Source organism: Platalea leucorodia (assembly GCF_965183815.1).
Source record: "Platalea leucorodia genome assembly, chromosome: 9".
NCBI classification, from domain to species: Eukaryota; Metazoa; Chordata; class Aves; order Pelecaniformes; family Threskiornithidae; genus Platalea; species Platalea leucorodia.
In genome coordinates, this window is record NC_138831.1 from 21,155,470 (window position 1) to 21,179,907 (window position 24,438).

A 24,438-nucleotide genomic window follows, 5' to 3' on the forward strand; every position below is an offset into this window, starting at 1 on the left:
AGGAAAAAAAAAAAAAAGAAAAAGGCAACTATTAAACTATGGGTAGACACCTGATAGTATCTCCTCAAACCAGCAGATGAGGCTGTTTCCCATTACATCTAGTTTGCAACACTGTAAACCTGTAACTGTGTGACAGACAAAGTATTAATATTCATCAATTGGGTTCTTAGAGAAGAGCAATTTAGAGTTCTTATTTTTATCATCAGTGCTGCTTTTCAGACACATCCAGAAGTAAACTAGACCAAGCAATTATGTGAACAGCATTTAACTTCCTTTTTGCAGTTCAAAGTGAGAAAATGGAAAACCAGCGCAATTTCTTTATACAAAAATATACGTACCTTGCAATATGTAGTTTTGAGATTTACCAATCTCTTTCTGTCTCTCTTGCTCTCTGTCTGATATTGATAGATTTGCTTTGTAAAACATACTGCTCCTGGAGCCTCGTGAACCAAATCATATTTAAAAAAACCTCCAACAAATGTTTGCGTTCATTACTTTTCCTGCTTTTGTCAGATTATCTCCTCTTTCCAGATACTTATTTCTAGCTGGGGGACAAATATTATCGTTTACGTTATTTTTGGTCTGTCTGCTGTCTTTGTTTTGTGTTGGGTAGCAAGATTGCTCTAATGGATTTTACAATTATGTTTCCAGTAGCTACAAGTATATCTTTTGTCACTGATCTTTAATTGTAATTAACTGCCTGTCTCCAGGTATGATTTTGCAAATGTCTTTTTTTTTGCCCTCTAACTTAGTATCACAGATTCATAAATAGGTTCAAAACCAGCTATCAAGTAGAACATCAAAGTATATTTTTTTGAATTTATACATTCATGCCACATGGATTTGTACCTTCCAAGGTGCCAAGCCTTGTGTAAGAAGGGGCTTTGCTGCTCTTTGGGCCTGATTCCATTCTAAGTAGTGTAAAATTGATCTAGAATTTATGCTCACTCAGTCATCTTAAATTTAATTCCTCAAAAAGCTTGACTTGAGAGATCTAGAGCATCTCTATATATTTTGGTATATTTATTTTCCTGTCATTGTTAGGAATAGTTCTTCTTTTCCAAGCAACTTGGATTTTTTTTTTTTCCAGAAATCTATTGGAAAGGTGTGAGATGTATACTCGTTAGTCATATTTATGCTCTTGTTCCAAGTGAGATACTTTTATACAGATTTTTATTGCAATGGATATTGTTTGACACTTAGTTGGCAAACATTTAGTCAGGAAGAGCTCATAATCACTTGTTAAATATCTACTTCATTCCATCTTAAGAGAATTGTAGCTTGTCACCTTTGAAATAGCTGTTATAAATCAATAAAGCATACTTCAGTGGCATGCTTTATCACTGATACTCTGATAATGCAGATCACTTCAACTCTCTTAACATGGGTAGATCTAGCAGTAAAGGGGTGGCAGAAATCTGTTTTTTATGGGGGAGAAAAAAAAACAACAAAAAAAACACCAAAGAAAGAAAGAAACCAACCCAAAAAAACCTGTAAGTGACAGCTCATGGACTGCTCAATGAATGATAAGAGTTCTCTCTCCCAAAACATTTTCTTTGGTGATGTGCTTTCTACTGCTTTTTCAGAGCACACCAAGAAATATTTGTTCATTCTGTGCATTTTCTTCTTTCCTTGAATGGGCCCCCAAACGTTCATCCTGCTGGGAGGTTCTGCAGCGCTGCTAAAAGTACAGTTTCATAACCAGCTTAATCTGGTCTGAGAAAGAGCTAGCAACAAGGTGGCTAATCCTGCACCCCCCACTGGTTTTGGTTGTGTTCCCATTCCTTCTTTAATGATGGCTGGAGGATTTGTGTGGCTATGCAATGTGTCACACTGGTAAAAAAAAAGGGGGAGGGGAAATCTCACCTGAGAAAACCTGACCATTCATTTAATGAATAATCTGCTCTAACATGCCACATGGGTGTAAATGTGCTCAGGGCAATGCAAAGAGAACAAGATCACCCTTTTGAGATAGCATAGTATTTATATCAGCTTCTCTGCTTGTGAAACTGCACTGTATCTGTGTTTATGTATTGGAGATGACAGATAATCTGAGGTTTAAAATTTGAGAAAATGTTTCTTGAAAATATAGGTTCTGTTTATTGATTTCAATTGTGATGATTCCAGTAAACTGGGTTCTTCACGGGAGTTGGTCGGGGTGGGGAGCATTCATTTTGTGTGCTACCATTTGAATACAGAGATCACTCCAAAATTATTAGCGCTGCAGTCAATAAAATGTGGTGTGTGTGAATTTAAGGAATTGTGTCTTTTAAAGTATTTGATAGCTGTGTCAGGGAACATAAATCTGAATTTATCACTAAGTGTACAAAAGAAACTGCTGCTCAGTCCCTCTGTACCATCCCCAGCTATTGTTACGCAGTTTGGTGTTTCTGGGTATAAACTGAAACGTAACGTGTGACCAGTTTACATTAATTTGTAGTTTATCTTCTGGAGACCTTGTACTCAGTAAACTAAAAGTTTTAATGGGGAAGTTTTCAAGTTTTTTCCACAGAAGTGCATTGCCAAATGATGGCAGTTTAGCCGAAAACCAGATTAATATACGTGTTCTCTTCCCTATTTAAAGATGGTCACACAGGGCTCGTGTCAAAAAGAAGTTTAAGATGTGCTCTCCTTTAACCATTAACAGGTCCAAGGACTAAACACAAGCTTACGTTATGTTTGTGATATCAGACAATAAGTTTTTTTCCCAGGGGCAAGAGGGTGTTTGATCATGAGCAAATAGCGTAACATGAACAGCGAAGTATCTGCAATAAGAAGTGTTAGCCTGTCCTGCAAGCAGCAAAAATATCGCTTCTACGTGACTTCTGACCAGGCTACCGAGTCTGCTCTGGTAGTTTTTCACCTCTTTATGTAAAGAGCATTTTGTTTTCCAGTTGCTGGTATGTCACTTAATACAAAGCAAGACCTAAAAGCTCTTTATCCCTTCATCTTTCCTTCCTTGCCCACAGGATTAAAGGCTGTAAGAACAGACTTTAAGGAGGTGCTTAGATGGGGCTGGTCATGTTCCATTCTGCTTTAATAACCTGTCAAAGCTACTAGGATTTCACCATAGTGTTCTGCTTTAAAGACCTCCTACAGTTTATAACTAGATCTTCTTTTCCATATATTTTCCCTTACCGGTCCCAAAAATTCACCACAATTTTGTTTTTTGTTTGTTTGTTTTTCTGGGTTCCCCTCTTCTCCCCCCCCCCCCCCCCCCCCCCCCCGCAATGAACTGTATTTTTTTCCTCAAAAAATGTTCAGGACTCCTGTGCATGGAAAACAGTATTTAATGATCTTGTCTACATGTAAAAAATATTGTCTGTCTTGGCAATTCTTTGCAGTTATATATACTGTACAGAGAAGTTGTTATTTATGCTGTGTCTGTAACTTCATTTCCTCCCTCAGACTGTATGTAGCAATTAAACCTCTTAGTAGTTATAATGTCTGTTTGTTCACATCTGCAGCTATTGATGGCTGGCTAAGTTTGTGCACGCTCTTGTCTGTTAAGAATGTATATGTGGCTTTATCTTCATTGACCTGAAGTCACCTTTCTTGCTACTTACTATTCTTCAAGCCATTGACTTGCTTACTTTCTAAAATATTTTATTGTGGTTTGAAGTACCACATACGCTTTCTAAAAAAGGCATCAAATGACACACTCCAGTCCTAATCTTTGTTTCCTTTGTTGGGTCAGTGTTTCTCAGTCTGGGATGGTGAGATGACAGTTGGAGCATGAGATTTCCTACATTTCTAGTATGTGTATGAAATTACATAGATAAACCATGGATTAAGAAAAAACTATGGCATGGAGCAGTGGTATCATCCTGATAATAGGAAAAAACCAAAGCTTTAAAATTTTAATGAGGTGTGAGTTACATAAGTATACTCCATTTTCAATGGTCTGAGTATAATAAAAATATAAAACTGTCAGATAATCTTATTTAAACATGATAATTGCATCTTTTGAAAACTGAAAATGGTGCAGTAGTTTTAAAAAAATAGAAATAGTATTTTGTATCACAATTTCATTGTTGTGTTATTATGTCCATTCAATATTCTTGGACTCACTGCCATGAATTTGTGATTTTTAAACCTAATTTCTCCAGGCAGACGTTTCTAGGTCCTAGGGTAGGATCTTTTGTGTCATGCTTACTCTTTTCATAAAGAATAAAATGTCCTCTCTTCTATAGAAGCCGTTCATTTTAGGAACCTGGAGAACTAAGATGTAGCTATCATCACAAAAATCCTTCTCATAAGCTTACAAGCCCTTTGTATTATTGGCACCCAATTTTATCATGAGTGTCAAGTAATGCTATTTTTTTTCCTCAGATCTGGATTTAATGAACTTTTTATAGCCATCAGAATAGTAACAAGAAATACGTGCCTGATACTTCCCTCCCCCCCCCCCCCCCCCCCCCCCCCAAGTGAATAAGTGAACTCTTACCATTTCATTCTCGTTCCCTGGTAAAGTTACAAGTTGTAAAAGATAGCATATGTGAGAGTCCAGCATTGATAGCTCTGGGACATGCCTGGAAAAAGGACACAGCAAAGGTTTAGAGCTGAAGCTGGGAAGGGAATCATGTCTTGGTGGCCTTTGGCAGAGTAATGATCTGTATAGCAGGCATGATCCAGGGGAGCTGGGATGAATAAATTAAAGATGTGAAGTCAGTGCTATAGTTTAAATGCCATTTAAAAACAAGCAAAAACTACAGACATGGGATGACAGAAGATAGGGTGGGAAGAATTTTTATATTAATGTATTGTTGTCTGTCTTCTTCATGTAAAGCGACAGGATGGCTATCTTCTCATTTTTAGTTGCAAATCTATTTGACAATAGACTTATGTGTCAGTATTTTACTAGCTTACTCTTAATGTCATATGATCTGTGATCTTGGGGCACTTTATCTTTTATTTGAGAATATCTGCACAGTTAAGTATATAGTATACCCACTGATTTAAAATCAATAGCTTATTTACCTTAATTTTTTTTGTATGCCCAACACTGAAGAGTCCCAAGAAACAGGAATTGTGACGTAAAGCATAGCCACCTGATGCAGTTACAGGACCCAGAGAAAAAGAAATGTATTTCAGGCCTGTGGTGCTCTCCTGACTCCTTCACGTTACATCAAAAGGAAATGGTGAGGGGATTAACTGGAGCTGTGGGACTGAAGGTATGATTACCTTATGCATTCCTGATGCAGTTTTAAACTAGCTTATTTACATACTAAAATACCATAGAACACCTGGTTGTCTACTGAGATCCTCAGATGGATTTTGAAGGTCGCTGAGCTCTGTGCTAGCAGTCCTCAAGGTACCTAATTAAAACCAATCCAGGCATGTCTAAACAAGCTGTAGTTACACCACAAGACATAGCCATGTTGGTGGAATTCCATTCCTTCAATGTCATTAATGCCACAAAAGCTTAAGATATTTCAGTTCAAGCACATCGTAGATAATACCTGAAATGAGTAATATTTAAAAACTGGTAACACAGAGAGAAATAATAAGTTAATAGGCTTTTGTCCCTCCAGTTTCCAAGTTTTACCAATGCGTTTTCAGAACACGCCCACCATGTGCCCAAGTGGTAGTTCTGCGCCATGGAATGCAGGAGGAAAAGGTGACAGGGGAAGTGACGTGCTAAAGAGAGGGATTGTGTTAGAACTCGGGTGTTCTCAGCGTGTTTACCCTTGCACTCAGAGCCTCTACTTTATTTTTTTTTTCCCCTCTTTAGATGCACATTTTTCAGAAGTATGGAAGAATAGAAAATGAATTGACTTGTTATACTAGAGTTCTTTTTAAAATTGGGACAAATTAGTTCTGCCATTGCAAGACAATATGTTGATATTATTTGCTTTTGTATTTCTCCATGTAAGCCTAGTAAGTGTCCACATACTATTTCTCTGAAGTACAGTTCATTTTTAACGCAAGTATCATAAATACCACAATCTTACCCGCAGTCCTGAGTGAAACTTCTTTATAACACTTTTGGTAAGTCGGGATAGTGCGGTAAATTCTCATATGTTTTATATATCCATTTGTTGTTACACAACATAAAGAAACTTTGCAAACACAGAACGTGACAGAAACATACTTTAAACATCCTTCTGTCATTATTTTAATCTTTATTAAATGGCCAAAGGAGCAGGGATTTACATTTCCTTTTTCATGTGGGCACATATAGGATAATGTTAAAAAGTTAAGTGCTTATCAATCAGTATTTTGACAAAAATAATTGTTTAAACCCCTTTCTTTTTAAAGTTCTAGTCAAATTAATTATAAATTATTTAAGTTACAGCACCACACATTTTAAAAAAGGATCAATGACTCATTACAGATTTATGCAGGTTTTATTTTCAGGCTTCTAGATGCATCTTCTCACTCCTTTAAAAATAAAAAGGCATCATTCTCTTTGCTTTGACTGTAATACAGAGTCAAATTTGGCTACTATCCAAATTATACAAATATTCACTATACAGAGGAAAACTTGCAAGTGTTAGTTACCTTCTGAGGTGTCAGTTTGGCTACTGTCACGGGGTGCCTTGTGAGGAAGAAAGACAAGGGGGAATTTCAGAGAGCCCTTAGTGATTTTAAAATGGTAGTTCAAGGGTAAGTTTTGCTGTTTGTAGTCAAAACTCATAGTGATAAAATGTGACTGCATTAAGGGATCTAGAACTTAATCCTGTTTTTGTGATAGGGAATTTGGATATTGAGATAATTTGTCTTAAATTTACTGCGCGTTATATATGTGTATATTCATCTACAGATATGTGGGTGTTGAGGCACTTTGTGAAAGTATATTGAACCGTGTTGATAACGGTGAGGAAAACAGCTGAATGTTTTAATAATTTTTTTTAAAGACTGTTACGTATATTTTCCTATTTATGCTTGTAACATTTCTATTTGAAAGACCTGGTGCATTGAAGCACAGGTTATTCAGAGACGCACTGACTACAGCAGCAAACACCAAGATCTGCTACTCTTTTGTTTAAAAATCTGTAACCTTAAAAACAGCCTTAGCAGGAAACAAACCTCCAAAGGTAAAACTCCACTCTTCCTTTTTGAGTGTTTGATCATCTGGGTAACCTCTGTTGCAGGTGCAAACTCCTTTTCTACCGTGCGGTATCCGAATACGTTATCTGGGAAACCAACAAAAGGACGCATAAAACGCACTTCGGGTCTCGGTCGTCGCTTCGGGAGGAAGATGCTTTTCTTCCCCTCGGTTCTCCTCAGCGGCCTCTGAAAACCGGCGGCCAGGCGGGCGCTGGGCCGGGCCCTCCGCCGCCTGGTGCCGGGCATGACGCCGACATGGCCGTGAGCGCCTGGCAGCGGCTGCAGCGGGGCGGGGAGGCCGCGGGGCCGCTCTCGCTGCGGAAGGGGCGCCTGAAGAGCCTCTCCCGGGGCTCCGCCGCCTGCCGCGGCCGAGGGCGACCGAACAGAACCGCCGCTGCCGGGCGTTTATAGCTACCGTTCCTTTTTCGCCCCGCTCAACGATGGCGGCGGGCGGAGCTGCCCGGCGCTAAGATGGCCGCCCGGCGCGCGCGCGGCGGGCCGGTCCGGCGGAGGGCGGGACTTCCTGCGGCGGGGCGGCGCGCAGCCGCGATGGTGGGGGCGTGAGCGCGGCGGGCCGGCGGCAGGCACCGTCCCCACGGGGCGCGGCGGCGGCGGCCCGGGCCGGGCATGGAAGTGGAGAAGATGGATGAGAATGAATGGAAGTACCACGGGGAAGGCAACCAGAGCCTCGTCGTCTCCCCACTGCCAGGTGCGGGGGGTGGGGGGGGCTGCGGCGGGTCACGGCGCGCGGGCGCCCCTCCCCCGCCCCGCCGGGCCCGCGTGAGGGAGCGCCGCCCGCGCCGCCGCCGCGCTCCCTCAGGGGCCGGGGCCGCCCCGGGGTCTCCGCAGGCCGCCGGGAGGGCGGGGGTGCCCGGCGGCCCTGGCCCTGCCCGGCGCGGTGCTGCCCCGGGCGTCTGCCCCCAGGTGCTCGGGCCTCCCCCTCGGCGGGAGCGGCCGCCCGGCCCCGCCGCCCGGCCCTCCTTTCTCTCCCGAAGTAGTTTTCCGTTCCAGTCGTGGAGTGTTTGCGTACCGGCGGGAGCGTGCGGGGAAGCCGTGCCTCTCCTTTGGGAGGGATTAGCAGGCGTTTCCCCTGGTTCTCCCCTACGGCTTGTGCCGGTTTGGCAGTGGAAGTAGTGGAAGGGAGAGCAGCGATGACTAGACATCTGTCTTCTGGAAGCGGGGGTTGAGAGGAAAAGCACTGAAAATTTCCCTTTTCTATCCTGATGCCCGTGTGTGCGTGTGACAGGAGAAAGAAATCTGGAGAAGGAATGTTTTTCCTTTTGTCACTGACTCTTTTTCTAGACAAGGGTTTGAACACTTGCTGCAGTGCTGAATTGGGACTCCAGAATATAATTTCGGTTTCTGGCTGGGCTGGAGACCTCTGTGTGAACGGGCCAGTCGTTTCATCCCTGTGCTTCGATTTACCCTTCAGGGGTCTTTTGGTTGTTTTTGTTTTGTTTTGTTTTTTTTAATTAAAAAGTAAGAGGTAAAATAGATTCAGCATTTTGATGAGCAGTAACGATTAAACGAAGCTAAATTCAATCAAGCAGATCCTATGTCAGTTTAAAAAGCACGTGTTCATTTGATTGCTGTTACTGTATTCTTGCCTCACTTGGATGTATATTATTTACTTAATATGTTTTCCCTTGGAAGAGTTTTATTCTTTTTCTAAAAAAGTACTTGTGGCTATTTTTTGCCTTAAAAATGTATTTATATTTCAGTTTAAGTTCTGGTGTGGATTTGCCAAAGAGTGTTCTTGATGCTGCATAGATCTAAAACCAGTAAAGCCAAAGTGATAAAATGTAGGCTTTCTGTGGAAAAAAAATCTACAGTAAGAGTTGAATCCTGAGAACTATTTTTTTTTAATGTCTAAATGAATGACTGAAACTACTGGATTCTTTTGATGTTTGCTTTCTGAATTATAAATATAAGCTAGATGTAAAAAATGTTAACAAATATCAAGTCTGAGAAAATGCTGGAAATCTTACAGTGCTCTCCAAACTTTAGGAGGAGCACTTCTGTGGCTCTTGTTTCTTCCTTGTCTTTCTTTATATAAAATACTTTTTAAAAGATATTTTTGCTATAAGAAGAAAGTGCATGGTTTTGTTTCCTGTCTAAATTTTAGCTTTGGAAAAGATAGTTTAAAAAATACTGAGTCACTGAATTATCGGGATCAGAATATGTAATGGATTAATAGTGATGTAATATCTTTAAAGACCTAGAAAGTGAGGAAGTCTGCCAGAGATTCAGAATAGTTGCTGAGTGTGTCAGTTCCATTTTTAACAAGATGCTAAAACTTTAAGAAAGAATAAAAGTGAAATAGATATGATTTTTCCTTTATAGACAGCTTTGAACCAGTAAAGCTTCTGTCCTAGAGCTTTGTGCCTACTGATGGCGAACTCTTATAAAATTGGGGCGTATAGAATACTGTTTAGTTGCTAATTGTTACTTTGTGCCTCTTACAAACAGGACATACTTGTGTGATTAATCATTGTTCTTGTGATCTGATGTCAAGTCATTCTCAGGTTTGCGTGAACAGAACAGCAGCATAACTAAGACAATGAATTTCTTTTTAACTGCCCTTGCTTCATTTTGTATCTCTTCAGTTCACATTTTTTGCCTAAAAATGTTAGTGGGAGGGACAGCAATTTGGTTGTGGCAAGGGAGACCTGAATGGATGCTCAGATACAAGTGCTGGGGTTGTAAGTGAGAGGCCAGGGTGGAACTGTGTGTGTGCTTGTTTCCATGTTCTGCATGTGGATGAGTAGTACTGTTTTGGAATGTGAGGAGGAGGCTTGTCCCTGTCTCTGTAGGTCTGAACCTCTCTTTCTTGCTTCTTCTGGATGATCTGAGAAGTTTTAAAAAACAAAATGATAACAACAAAAAAATTATTCCTGTCTCTCTGGAGAAGAGGGCATGAGCTTCTTTGCCCTTCATGAAGTAAGATCCAGGGAATTTTCTTTCAACTCCTGCCCTCAGGACTGCTCTTTGAAGCACTGGTAACAGGTACCATGCAAGCTCCCGTATCAAGCACAGGGTGTTAGGGCTGCGGTGAGCAGGCAGCCTGGATGGACGCTGCTCTTCTTGGTTGTGTGGAGTGTGGCTGGATTGGGGGTGAAGAGGAACAAGGTGTGCATCATCAGTTCATAGTGCTTTCGTGTGTTTAAGGCTATGCTTATTTCTTTGGTTTGCTCCATTCGTTGTATCTTTCCCTTTAAGATGTGAATGTAACGCACTGTTAATCCTGAGTTAGTACAGTACCAAAATTAAAAACTTGGTTATAGAAAAGTCACATGCCCAACTAATAGCTCTGCTAGTGATGAGCTGATAAGCCCTAGACGCAGGCAACATGCAAACGTTTTTTCCAGTGCCTTTGAATGGTGGCATATAGACAAAAGTTTGTCTGACAGTCAGACGTTGGTATTCTGTGGAACATGCTCTGTTGTTTAGGTGAAAGTGTTGTGAAGTACTGCTTGATGAGCTGTTTCCTCTTACCGGTTATTAATCCTGCAGAATGCGACGGTGACTAGAGTCTCCCTGCGTGCCTGCGCTCCTACAGCCTGCGGAACACTGTACTGAAACGAGTGGCTGAAATCACTGCAAGTGCATTTTTGTACCTTATTCGTGCGGTTAAGAAGAGAGGACTTAGGCAGGGCATGGTCTCGTCTGCCTGTCTCTTCTTACAGTGATAGTTTTACAGAGTTATTAAAATAAGTTCTCCATCATTTAGAAAGTGATCGGATGAATAAAGACGGAAGGCGTGCCGAGCATTTCCAGTTACCATTGTTATCTCTGGAGCCGCCTACTTGCTTGCTTGGTGTATACTCAAACTTCTGCTTTCGTGGCTCTTTAGAGTTTCAGTTCTGATGAATCTAAAATTCTGGAAGACATACAATATTATAGTACAAATTTATCTGTTGATAAAGCTTTTCTTGTTGGTTTTTATTGCATCTGTGATTAAGTTAATCCAAGTTGAAACTGAATTGTGGTCAGAAAGCCTTTGTATAGTCTTGAAGCCTGTTGAAATACTTCTACTAGCTAACAAACAAAGACAGCTTTCCTACGGCATTGATTTTAGTGAGAAATACAACTGGCAACTCCGTTTGGTTCCTGAAGACAGTGCTTGAGACAGTTGGAAAGATGAGTGTGAAGTACACAAAAACTGCAAGTTCATTCAGGTAGTGTCTGTATGATCCTTGGCCATAGCTTGCAATTTTGAATATTTGATTGAATCATAGTATCCTCTTCAAATAAGTTATTTGCCACCCTTCACGCTACCCAGTGAATTGTCTGGTTGCTTGTTTTAGTTGCCATCTCAGAGATGCATAAAGTTCTGCAGTACAGATACAGCTCTACAAAACCTGAACCAAGCACTGTCACAGACAGCCAGGTGGTTTTGAAAGTATGCTTCTTACTCCCTGCATTTTTACTGGAGTGTCGCTCCTTCCACGTTGAATTTGGCTTCTGATGTAAAAAGAGGACTAAACGACGCTTTCCTTCCTTCTCTCTACTCTTGAGCAGTAGAGAGGGTTCAGAGGAACTGCTATAGAACAGTTACCTTCTTGTATCTGTTGACTCTTTCTAAGGTGGAGATACCTAGTTTTTCAGAAGTGAGCTGGAAATCCTCTTTTGTAGTTCTGCGTTTTAATTAGTTGTTTGCTCTTACAGAGACACTTAGCAGTTCATTTCAGAAGGCTTCAGGAGATGTTTGTAGAAAGTGGTGTAAGCAACTCTAGAAATAATGACTTGTATTTCCTTTCAGTGTTGAAACATATGCTTGCAATGTCCAATTTTTGCTTTGTGAGATGAAGTATGTACATTCCTCCTGTGCGTCACTGCAGTTGATTTCTACTTTTTTTTTTTTTTTTTCATGTTGGGATATTATGGTAACCAAATGCTTCATTTTACCGTATGTTTGAACATTAAGCTTGTGTTTCACGGTGACTACTGGGAGGTGGTACAAGAAAAGAGGAGGGTGGTTGTTTTTTTTTTTTTTTTTTCCCCAGCTTGTTTCTTAGTTGATGAGATGGTCTAGAGGAACCTTGGTGTGTGCTTGCAAAAGGTTGTGGTTTGTATCTTCAGATGCCTTGATAGTTAGTAATAATCTACTCCTTGTCTTGGAGCGCTTGCAGCTCTGACAGATATCCTTGGGTTTTGGTATGTGACTTAATTAGTAAATGTGTAAACCATCTACAGAGCATATGTAAGCTTATGAAATAGAAAAGGGGGAGGGAGGGTAGATGGAGAAGGTAAATGAAGCAGAGCTAAGGAGACTGGGTGAGGGAGTCAGGTCTGATAATCAACCTTGCAGAAGATTCCCAAAATTGGTGCCTATAGTAAGTGAATAATATCTGACTCTTCTCTGTGATTCCATCCCCTCACCCCCCTTCAAGACATGGGTAAAGATGGAAGATACCACAGTGCTGCTTTTGCAGGCATCCTTCCTGATCCTTGCTCTGGCTTTGTAGGGGACTGTGGAGAGCAGAGGTTGCTAGGAGAGAGGAGTATCTTGCATTTTAACAGTAGTCTTTGATTTCGCTATATCTGCGGCTGCTTCTGCTAGCAGCTGCGTTATAATGGCTGCAAAGTGTGTGCAGAAAGATGCTTTCTGCATATGAGGGAGATGGATTTGGTTTTGGTTTTTGGAATAAAATAATTCTACTCATGAGGGGGTGCTTTGTGTCAAATCAGGCTAGGTAATTGTTCCTAATGGTGCTTTTGCAATATGAAATAGTTTTCCTGTGGTTGGTTGGTTTGTTTGTTTTTAAGAATAATGACAAATTATTCTTAGTGGAAATTTTTGTCGTGATAAACTTGCTTTGAGAGAGGACCATTAACAAGATTGTATGTTTAGACACGGGTTTTTGTTGGAAGAGTGAAAAGCTTATGGTCAGAATTGCTAGCTAGCTGCAGCTTTCCTGTTTGGTCTTGTTTGACAGGAGGGGAGTGATGCTGATCATTAGCGCTGTCTTGCTGAGAGAATCTTCTTAAGGCACTTTTTCTGATCACGTCATTTTGTGCAAGTTCAAAAATGTGCATGTCCTGTTTCTTCTTCCATCGTTTTTCTGTGTGGAGTTGGCTGAATCTGTTTTGTCCTATTGAAATTAGTGTAACTGGAGTATTGCCCCCAAAACTTCCAAGTCGTTCCTGAGAAATTCCAGATCCCTGACTACAAAGTGGATTTTGTTCAGTTGTGTTCTGTTTTTTGTTTGGTTATGTTCTGTTTGTTTTTTTTCCTAATGTCTGTGGAATAGTGAATTAACATCTATGAATGTCTTGATTTCAAAGAAATATTGAACAGACTGCTGATTCCTGTATTAGAGAATCTTCAGGTAGGGGGAAAAACACTGAAAAACTAGGTGCTGTTCCTTGTGAGTATAAATACAATAGCTTATTAACAATGGCCTTCTCTAAATATTGCTCTGATTTAAAATACAGCCAAGTTAGGCATGTCTTGGTTCTTTCACAGTAAGAAATGATCAGAAAAGGTAAGATGCAACTTGTATTTATTGAATTTTATTTTGACGAATGGGGAAGACGTAGTTTTGGTAAGACTTGAACTTAAACATTTTTGCATCCTTTGTACCCTATTTAAATTCAAAACCTATGCTATTCTTATTTCTGATGGATTTCATGCTCTGGATGTATCCAAAAGATTCACGAAGGCTATGTGATGTAATACAGGGGCGAGTTTTGCATCTGGTTCTGTAGAATTTTCTGGAGGAAGCAAAACTTCTATGTGAATGAGTTGGTCCAAGATTCCAGCATGAACTTTAATGGGGATTAAGGGCCAGTAAAACCTCTTCTGCTTTTTTGCTAGTTAGTAGGGCATTTCTTTGACCTGATTTCTCCAGCATTGTATTCTTTTGTGGGTGTGTGTATCTAAACATTGTCTAGCAAAAAACCCACACCTGCATACCCTTTGCCTACTTAGAAAAAGGACAAGGAAACAAATCGATGACTAAACATAATATATCGCTTTGTTCCTTCTTTCCTAGTTGTAATTGACTTATTTATTTATTTATTGTGAGCAAGTAAAGGAGCTTCTGCCCAAATTTACTGAAGCGAGCAGCTATAAAAACCAGTTGAAAAGCCAAGTATGCGATCAGGGTGTGTCAGCAGGGGAAAAGAAAGGAAGAGGTGTCTGCCTTGCTGTAAACAGCAATTAAGATTTTAGGAACAGGAGGCAATCATCAATTTGAGTTGGAATTCGGGATCTGTATGAAGTGGTATGATTCCTTGTGTTAACCCTGGTTAACTGACGTTTGAATGCCTATCTATGGTTACTGGAAAAAAAGGAAGACAGTTTCGTATTTGTTTGTATTTGGTTCTTTGGCTAAACTGGTACAACTGTGATTGTAGATGTCATAACTAATTGGACTAACTCTACTTGAGTACAATCTAAAAAGCTTTTACTATAAATGAAGAATTAAAAGTTGGAAGCACTTCCAGTTCTGTGGACTAGCTGCAAAGCTTTTTTTGACCCCCCAAAAAGTCAACAGCTTGAGTCAACATCTATATAGAATTTTAATTCCATATTGGGATTTCAATTTCATATTGCACTAGTGTAGTTAAATTTACTTTTTCCTTGGCTTTTACCAGGTTTCTGCACTGAAAGAATGCTCTGAATGTAGTGCAGTGTAGGTAGTATCTTCATAAAGTGAAAGGGAAGGTGGCACTGGCTAGCAGGGCTGAATGAAGAGAGGAGAAAGAACAGAAAGGCAGCAATTAAAACTTATCATATTAGTGCCTTAGGTTCTGTAGATGCAGATAGGAAAACGCAGCATGTGTGTGGAAGGAGATGGGAGACAGAAACACTGCGAATCAGGTCTAGTACTCTAATTTAGTACGACAGCAATACTTTAACTGTAGCAGCAGCAATGCCACTCTCCTCTTCACCCCCCAGAATACTTTTTTTCAGAGGTGTCATCATCTTCTCCTAATAATAGTACTGGAGCAGACTTGTCCTCTGGTGATTTTCTTTGGAAATTCAAGCTCTACTTTATGCCTGGTTTTTTTTCGTTTTCTTTTTTTTGAGCGACTTTTGAGAATGCTGAAGGCTATATGCAATGAAAACGTAAAAATGAATCCCAGTTTTGCAGACGAGCTCAGGAGGTAGTTAGCCTTGATTAAAAACAGTCTTGCTTTTTCTGTTTGGGTTCTGCGCTAGCTCAAACTTGAATGAGTTGCTTTTCACAGTTGATGAGATCAAGTTGTTATCTAAAAAGCATTTTTTTTCTGTCTGTTACAAATGTTTGCTAAATGCAGTGATGGTGGAGTTCCTAAGTCTACACTTTTGCCTTTTCTATGCTGCACATGTGTCTTCCCTCAGTCGACAGCAGTAGTGGGTTGGTTGCTTTGGTGGAAGTAACTTGGCTGACACATAAGCTGTATAAGAGTGGTCAGTCTAATAGCCTATTTTATTCACACCTTCAGCTCTTTCCTCCCTGCCTGCTTTTCAGTGGGTGCTTTCTTTGCCTCAGTGTATTATTTCTGAGGTATGCAATAACTGTGTTCTGACCTCCTGGTTTTGCTTGGGAAGGAACAGAGACGCTGCATTCGATTGAACAGTTGCCCAAGAACCTTACTTAGGTTTCTTCTAGCTGAGGTGTTCAGGATGCTGGGAATTACTAACTTGTTCTAAATCCCCATTTTATTACTTAACTTCATTCTAATCCCTCTTAGTGTTTTGACTTTTTACTTCCTCCCTATTAATATTTTCCTGAAACGCCTTGTTTACCGAACATAACAGAAGCTGACTAGACAGCTTAATGCTGGGAAGTGTATGCTGCTGATAGGTGGAGGTTTAGAGCACTTTAAAGGAAGCTTAGTACGTGTTTCCATGTTCTTGCTGGTATAACTCACCTGTTTGACAGATGGATGAGGTATTTGATACACTGTTCAATGTTAAAGGCTAGATTTTTTTTTGCTTGTTTTTAACAGCCAGGGTATCAAGGACACGTACCGTGTTACCCAGACTGTAGCAATGTATGCTGATGGCCAGGCATCAATAGGTTTATCCATTCTGTTCTCTCTCTGGTATGTGTTTCCACCTAGTACCCGTGGGTGTATCACTTGATATCATTTCAGGTACTGTTATTAGGTGGCTTAGCTGAAGGGCAAACATTTCCTTCTCACTCATGGCTAGTGCAATCATAAAATTCTCTTGGAATTAGTATCATCTGCATGTTGCAAGGTTATGCAAAGCTTAGCTATAAAGTGAAACCTGAGTTAGTGCTTAACTATCATGGGAATCTAGGTCATAAGCAAGCAAGAAAAAAGTGGAATGAGTATCTGAAGTCTGATGAGCTCTTTGCTAAAGAAAACAAGTATTGTGGTGGTGTTTGCTTCCAAATAATGGTTTAAGATATTGAATGGTGTCAAGCCAGGTGCTATGCCAGAAATTCTTTATTCATGTAAAGAAATAAGATTGTTCTTAAGGGACTCCTATGCTAAATAAAAGAGTATTGTTGCAATTTTTGAATGCTTCCTTGCACTTTGTGTGAGCAATTGCTAAACTTCCTCTATACTGGCAGGAAATGTAGCTTTCCTCACTTTGTTTTCTGTGATCTTATCCACCTTATACAGAACAAAACTGGGTTGGAAAACAATACTTGTATACAATATTACTATGTGTACTTCATTCAAAAGCTGCAAAATTTTCTAGTGCTTAGTTTGTTTTCATCTCCCGCAACCCTCCATGTTGCACAGCACGCGGACACCCTGGATGAGGAGACCTTTAAAAACATCTTGTGTGGAGTATCATACAGGTAAGCTTTGACTGAAGTGCCTGGGCAGTGTAGTGGGTATGTTTTTACTGAGTTTTATTAGTTCTCAGAAGGAACTCTTCTCTGTGCAGCTATCTTTTCTGAGATGTGAAGATGACACCTTTTTGTCTATTTGCCTCCTTCCTAGAAATTCCATTTTTTGAATAGGAAACCACTGTTTTCCGTTTAAAGTCCTCAAACTAGAGTTGGAATTGAAGGGGTTGTGGAATGTAAATTTGGAATAAAAAATGTCAGAGTAATTTTTTTAGTTGGCATATACTGCATGCAGCTCTAATGTGCTACTGCAGAAATAGCTTAATACCAGCAAAATAGTTCCATAGTTCATATTTAGTACCATTGAAACTGTCATTAATTAGTATTTGCATATCACTATGTTCAAGTAAGGCTTGAATAGCAGTTCAGTGTAATTTAACCCCTCTCCCTCCCTTTGACTGACATTTAGGTAGAATGCACTTTTTGTAGGTATCATTGCTGTACACTGTTGTAAATCCACTATGTGTAGGTTGCATTGAATAACTACAATGGTGCTAGACGGTTTGGCATACTTACATCTGTGTTCAGTAAGTTCTTGATAGCTCTTCAGGTTCAGCAAAAGACAATGAATTGAACATCAGTTTTTGCTGCATAAAGAAATTCAAGACCCTTTTCAGGCGCCATTCTCTAAAAGTAGTCGACTTAATATCTTCATCTCCTTAGGTAGTAGTTGGTGGTGGTGTGTGTAATTGGTTGCAACAAATAGTATAGTAATAATTGCAGGGAAAGATTTGTTACTAGTCTTTGAAAGTGTTTTCCCCCATGTTGTTTATGATTGGAAGCTCATGACTTCTATGTGGACAACTTTAAAACAAATGCGGGTTTTCTTGTTCTGCTTGTATATCGTGTGCCTTTTCAAAAGAAATGTATTGACAATAGAGTATAGTAGACAGGTAGGTAACTTTGTGATTTAAAATTGCATATAGGGCTTACAAAAATACTGGTGAGTTTAGATACCACAATTTATGAGATGGTGTGGAGTGAAGGAGATGGGGGGTGGGCTGAGGGGTGGATTTCCTTTTGGGACTTAAAAAGTTGCTTCCCAAAGTGCCTTGGTTTCTACCAAGAGATCTTGCATATGTGAACACAAGTTGGTAATCAGCTAGGTAAGAATCTTTTCCTAGTTATCCTGGGCAGTTGCAGAACTAGATGTTAGAGTAATGCTTTGCCTCGAGACAAAAACACTTAACACATGCTGTTTAGAATAATAATAGAGTAATAACAAATGATGTGAACCTGCTTATATGGAAAAGCAGAAGCTGAAGTGATGTTTCCTAGGCTTTATGTTTGGACAGGCTAATTCTTCATATTTTCATACAGAAGCTTATTTTAAAACCATGTGAGCTGAGGTGGTAACAGCAGAAGGAAAATACACATCTTTCTAAACAATTTTACTAGCATTTGAGATTGATTTTGTACAAATTTTTCTATTTCTTTCACTGGCACCAACTCTTACATAGATTTTTTTAATAATGTAGCAAGAGACAGAAACTTGAAAAAAACTCAGTGATGCAAACGAGTTTTTTCTCTGATGGGGAGTATCAAGATGATACATTTGCCCCAACTATATTTAACTTGTGAAAACTCTCCAGTTCAGGAGGCGTGCATGGTAGCTTTATCTTATGATAATGAAGTTTAGAAGACATTTTTGGAAAATATAAGGCCAATATCAAACATCAATCTGTAAAGAAATAGATGTAAGCTTTTATCTTTGTTTCATAATGCTCCTTCCTAATCCAAAGTACCTGGATTGATGCCAAGCATATTTTGGCCTAACTACCAAGGATTACTTTGTTTTTGGATTTCACTAAGTAAGATTAAAATAATAGCTGTAGTAAGTGCTTTGGAGAAGAAAAATTCTTGCAGATAACCTTCGTGGGGACTAAGACTAGCAAACTAAACTATTTTAACCCAAGATACATTAGGACAAGAGTTGTGTGTACGCATCCGTGTGTTTCTGTGATGCCAGTGGCTTCTCTGAGTGCATTTTCGCAGCCCCTCCCATAGCTTCTTGTCTCTTTATTGGCGACCATTAAGGTCCAGCTATGATTTAACCCAAACAATCCGTTTATGATAGGGTGCTAAAGAAATGTTTGCCTTTCTTGATGGGACCTTAAGCTTAAGGCTGGAGTCTCAAAACGCTGTGGCCTGAGATAGTGCTCCTCCAGAGCACAGGCTCCTGCTTTTACGTCGCCTCGGCAGCCCAGCGATTGTGGATGTGTTTTGAGAGACACAAGTTTTAGTATCCTTGTTGCTATTGTTTGTTTTCAGTTTTCTGTAACAATTGGAAATGGTTTTTGTTGTAGCCCTAGTGTGGTCCTGGATGCCAGTAAGAATGTTGTTTGTTATCTGTTCTCAAACTGCTGTGCTCTCACGTGAGGGTCTGAGGGTCTCACTTAAATTCAGTATTTGGAGAGTAAGAGCAGTTGCGTTTGATATTCTGATGTGTTTTTTTTTTTTTTTTAGTCTTTTGTCACTAACTGGATACTGAACATACTTGTAGAGAAAGGCCTGCCTTTAATAAAAAAAAAATTGTAGACAAAATTCTTCCTTTGAATTCACTATTTTTCTAGCTTGTCTTGCTGCTTCAAAAGATGGGAAGCCTCTTAATGTTTCATGTGTTTCATTTGCCTACCTTCATGCATGGTTTCTTTTTTTTCTCTGATTTTGCAGCCAGTTTTTTTCATCTTTTTGTCTGTATGGGACTATTATCCAATTAGCTAAACACTTTGATGGTAATAGTGCACTGATGGAAGTGGTTTTAAGCAGTGGAAGGCCTTACAGAGGTGTGTGTAGAGAATGAAATTTAGGGGGCATTAGGATCTAGTTGATCTAATTCTCAAAGTGCTAAGGAGTAGTGACAACCTCCTAAGAAATCTGTTCTGTTCTAGATTTGGGCCATTCTTTTGCATGCAGATAAGCATGTTACATCTTTGATGTTCAATCTGCAAATATAAAAAAATCTAAGGCATTTAAGATAACTGACAAAAACCTCATGGTAACAACCACCCACGATATTTCCAAGTAAAGAATCCGTCGAGTGAATCAGTAATGCAATAGCATGAAAAATGTGGACCGGTATTTTCAGTGGTAGTAATTCTGAAGCAGTTGGCATCTTTGACATCTGATGAGTTAACCCTTGTACTGTGGCAGTATATTTGTGTAACCGTGTGTTGAATTGCACAGACGGATGGATCTAGCTGAAAACTTCCCCCCAAAAAAGAAAATAGTAGTTTGGTTTTTGTTTGACCTTCCCCCCCTTAAGTGCATCTGTGAAAAGTTTTGTTTGAACTTTGCTCTGTTTCCTTTTGACATCTTTAGACAAGCAGTGTGTTCTTCTTTTGCCATATATTGTTTTGGTCATTTAATCGTAGCGTGCCTCTCCAGAAATGATTTGGTAATGAAAAAATACTGTGGTGAGATCTATGAGAGCAATTGGATTTTCCAGAGTGGTGGTTGGAAGCTTGTTGGCTGGTAGCTGATTAATAGATAAACATCTATAGCACCCTTGAAATACTACAGAATCAAGTTACTGAATTGGTGACAAGTGATGATCAGATCACTCCACCACTGATCCAGTTGTTTATGAATATTTAAAGTGGGGGATCCAAACAGTTGAAACACTGTGAAAATAACATACTGCATAGACGGAGCGTACAGGCTCATCAGACCTGAGCACTGGTATCCATGTGTAGGTCATAATAGAGAAAAAGAGTAAGTGTCACCCAGCAATCTTGTCAAATCCAGGTGATAATAATTAGTGTTCAATTTATCTGGTTTGTTGTTATTGCGACACTCATGCTGTTTAGATCTTGCAGGACAAGTTGAATCAAAATTCAGCTAAGTATCCTTTTACCTGAGAGTGTTTTCCAGATGTAGGTGAACTATGAGATTTATGCTGGCTTGAGACTTTTTAGATATTGAAGGGGCTGTGTTTCTGGGTTTCACTAGCAATGTCTGAATCCGGATCTTGTTTTGTTAGTATTTTGGGTTACACATTGTCATCTGTTTTGCTTTTCCCCTCCTGCTCTTTCTCTACATGTTAGTAATTGAAGATAATGCAGCTGTCTCCCACTCAGCACTGTCCAGAGACAGCTTTCAGCCCTGAAATATGGAATATATCTGGTGCTGTCGTGCTATGGGAGGTTTTTTAATGGCAAGTCATTTGGTAGGGAAAAAGCTTAGATTCCATAAACCTGATGTGTAACGATGACATTTTGTCCATATTATCTTTGTCAGGGAATCTGAGCGTTAGTACTTTTTTGGTAGTGCTTTAAATAGAATGCAGTCCTCTGTGTCTGGGAAAGGTCCAAATGGAGACACTGGGTGACTAAGAGGTAACTTCAGAAAAGAGCTGTTCATCTCTACCTACGATGGTGCCCAGTTGTTTTTATCCACATCTTATCTGAATAGGCTGAAGTACATCAGTGGGAGTAAATATCTTGAACGTCAGATATTTAGACTGACTAATGTGAGGCAGGACTATGTGTTGTCTCGCCTAGTAAGGCTGCAGGTTCCTTAATACTATGTCAAAATTTGATTTTAATATAAAAGTGTTTGCCAAGTGTAATGGTTAATTTCAGCAAGATTTTATTGAGAGAAAGATACTTTAGGTGACTTCTGTGATGGAAGACACTCTCTTAATATGCTTAAGGAGAAAGGCTTAATTTACTTCGGACATTTACAAAACATTTTTATCTGAACTCTTAAAGTCTGAGAAAGTTTGTAGAATTTGTGTACTTTGAAAATATGAAGGTTTTTGAATTGTTATGAAATATGATAGAAATTGTAAAAATCACAAAAATTAGTAGTGGGTTTTTTTGTTTTTAAGGCAAAGTATTTGGAAACCTGCTGCATTTGTCCCCGTGTTACATGTTGACTTTTTGGAAGTTTAGAAGTAGCAGGTTTTAGCGTTTATAAGTAGAGCTGTGTAGCTACTGCTGGTAACTGATAAGTGTCTCCTTAATATTTTGTACTGCTGTGCTGATACTCTAAGCAGATGATCTCTAAGTGGGTCTTCCTTCCCCCCCCCCCCCCCCCCCCCCCCCGCCCCGAAAGACCTTTGACACAAAAATGATAGGCTGTTTTTCTGTTCATTTGATGCTGTGTTTTACCAGGTTTTTCAGAGCAGTGCTATAAGCTAAGGGAGTATTTTCCCACTTACACTTGGTTACTGGAAGCACACAGTGGCTGCCTTGTTAAAGTGATGGCAAATCTGGGAACAGACATTGATGTATTTGATTTCAAGTTGAGTGAAATAACCATCTAAAATGCCTATTTTGCTTTTCTCTCCCCCCCCGCCCCCTCATCTCTCAGATGAGGTAAATTGGGGAATCAGACAATTGTGCTGTTCAGAAATAATGAAGTACTTAAATGCTAATGAAACCATATTCTTTCCTATCTTTCTTTAGCGCTGTGTGGTGCTGCGGTTTTTGAAGTTCCCCCCAAACCAGAATAAGGTAAGACTCAGTGTGTACTGTTGATAAAAGCCCCCAGGTAAGCTAATAACCAGTCTGAGGAGAAACAGGAAACCCATGAAAGAACTGTGACTGATAAGAGTAAGAATAAGGGCATGTTTTGAAATGTGCCTGTGTTTCAGGAGTTTTGGCAACAGGAGGAAATCTGAGGTCCTCTTACGTAACTAAGATTATGTGACTGCTGATATCAAGACCTTTGTGTGGGACAGATTGTAAGACTGCAATGTGTAGAAGGTACGGCTGGTATGGCTTTCTGTAAGGACAGCTGTGGCAACAGAGAAAGTGTTAATGTTGCATATCAACGTACGAGAGCGGATGATGTTGAGGAAGAAATGACAGTTTTACTGACTGTTGCTAGGTGGGACAGAAGAGGAACAGCACAGGACCGGTATCATGATAAAGATCTGCTGTTGATTAGCTATTCAGTAGCTAAAAAGCCATGGAATTTGGACAAAAATATGAAATATTCGCAGAATAGGCTTTGTCAGTGAGTGATTTTAGTGTGCTGTCTGTTGCAAAAAGAACATGGTGGGACAGTCTACCAGTTTCTTGGACTGTGGCAGAAGGTTTTTCTGCCCGAGAAGGAACTGCAGTGATTTACCTTAGATTTGCTTTAACAGAGATAAAAAATGATCAAGAATCAAAGGTGGAGGGTAAAAGTGCAGTGTCAACACAGTGCTCCAAGGAAAAAAAAAAAAGAGAGCACAAGAGGCAGGAGCTTCAAATTCTGCCATTTCCTCAACCTCCTGAGTAGTCTTTAGGGTGTGTTACCTGAGAGATCAGGGAAGGGCTTGAGTTACGCGAGCTTCTGAACCACGGCTTTGTAAGGTTCAGTGGCAGACTGTTCTGATGAGAAAGAAATATAAAAAGCATTACAGCTGTACTGTGAGCTGGGGGTGAGTGCTTAATTTTAGGAAAAAAGAAATAAGGATGACCGTAAACGTATAGGAAGGGCATTTTGCTTTAAATCAGGAAGATGAATTTGAAATGTATCCAGTTTAACAATGGACAAAAGAGGAGACGTTTCTGCAGTAGATCAGAGGAAAGCAGAGGAAGGTAAAACCCATGAGCACAGTGTACGTACGAGTTATTTGATGGCCTTTCTGCTACTGTTTTACTCGGAAAAAAAGTGTGGTAAAACTAAAGTGTGATTCAAGTAAGTTTTTGATCTGCTTATAGTGGCAGGATTTCAAAAATGTATCCTGTGCTTCTGTAGTAGTTCAAGATAATAATGTTTAGAGTTTTTATGGGCACAGGGAAGAACCCTGTGGATTGGAAGAAAGGAAAACAGTGCTTATCTCAATTTTTAATGTAGCAGGGAGAATTAGACCACAAGTTTAAGTAAAAAGTAAGTCTGTTGCCATTTATTTAACAAAACAAAACACTGAGTACCAGCTTTTTTTTTTTCCCCTTTTTTTTAAGTTCGAATAGATTGTTGCATAGTAATTGTTTTTAAAAAATTGACAAAGTATGACAAAGTCGCAAAGGAAGCCAGGAAGTGACTTTTCACAGTTACCCACCACAGCATTGAAGTCAATAATACTTCTGTGAACTGCTTTGGTATGCATGTAGTTTTTTGGTTTGGGACAGCGAAACACAAGGAAAAAAAAATCTCCTGGGCATGATGTTCTGTTAGTATTTGAATGCTGGTCAGGTTATTAAATGTTTTTTTCCCTGTGTAATCAGATTAGTGAAATTGCTCAGAATCCTTCCAAGCATAGAGATAGATTGAAGTAGGTATTCCTGTGGCCTGAGGCTGATGAAGCACCAAGAGTTTGCTTTCTAGAAACTGTTAGCAAAATATCCATTCAGAGTTGCCCCAGACAGGCACACGTCTCTTCTTACTATTGTAGCAGCAAAAAGGCTATTTGTGGATGCATGCAGTGGTGGAGCGTACCTCTGAAAGCGTTTTAAAGTGTCTCTCTAAGTTCATGCTCTGGATTGATAAATGCACACTGAGAGCAAGCTCCCCTGTTACATGGAGAAGTGCTATGTTTTGAGGAGAGCTGGCTGCTGGCCAGCTCCAGCGTTCTGTGTTTGCCTAGTATTGTGATTGTGTGGGCTTTGTGATACACAGTTCCTTTTGG

General features: G+C 39.8%; 1 protein-coding gene across 1 annotated transcript in view; it reads left to right on the forward strand.

Moving 5' to 3' along the window:
• The first annotated feature begins 7,614 nt into the window (after window positions 1-7,614).
• IPPK (inositol-pentakisphosphate 2-kinase) overlaps window positions 7,615-24,438 on the forward strand; it is a 34,074-nt gene continuing 17,250 nt past the window's right edge. Inside the window, 3 exon segments of the mRNA XM_082322690.1 lie at window positions 7,615-7,752; window positions 7,754-7,762; window positions 22,286-22,333. Coding sequence (XP_082178816.1) covers window positions 7,681-7,752; window positions 7,754-7,762; window positions 22,286-22,333 — 129 coding nt within the window. The 5' untranslated portion in view covers window positions 7,615-7,680.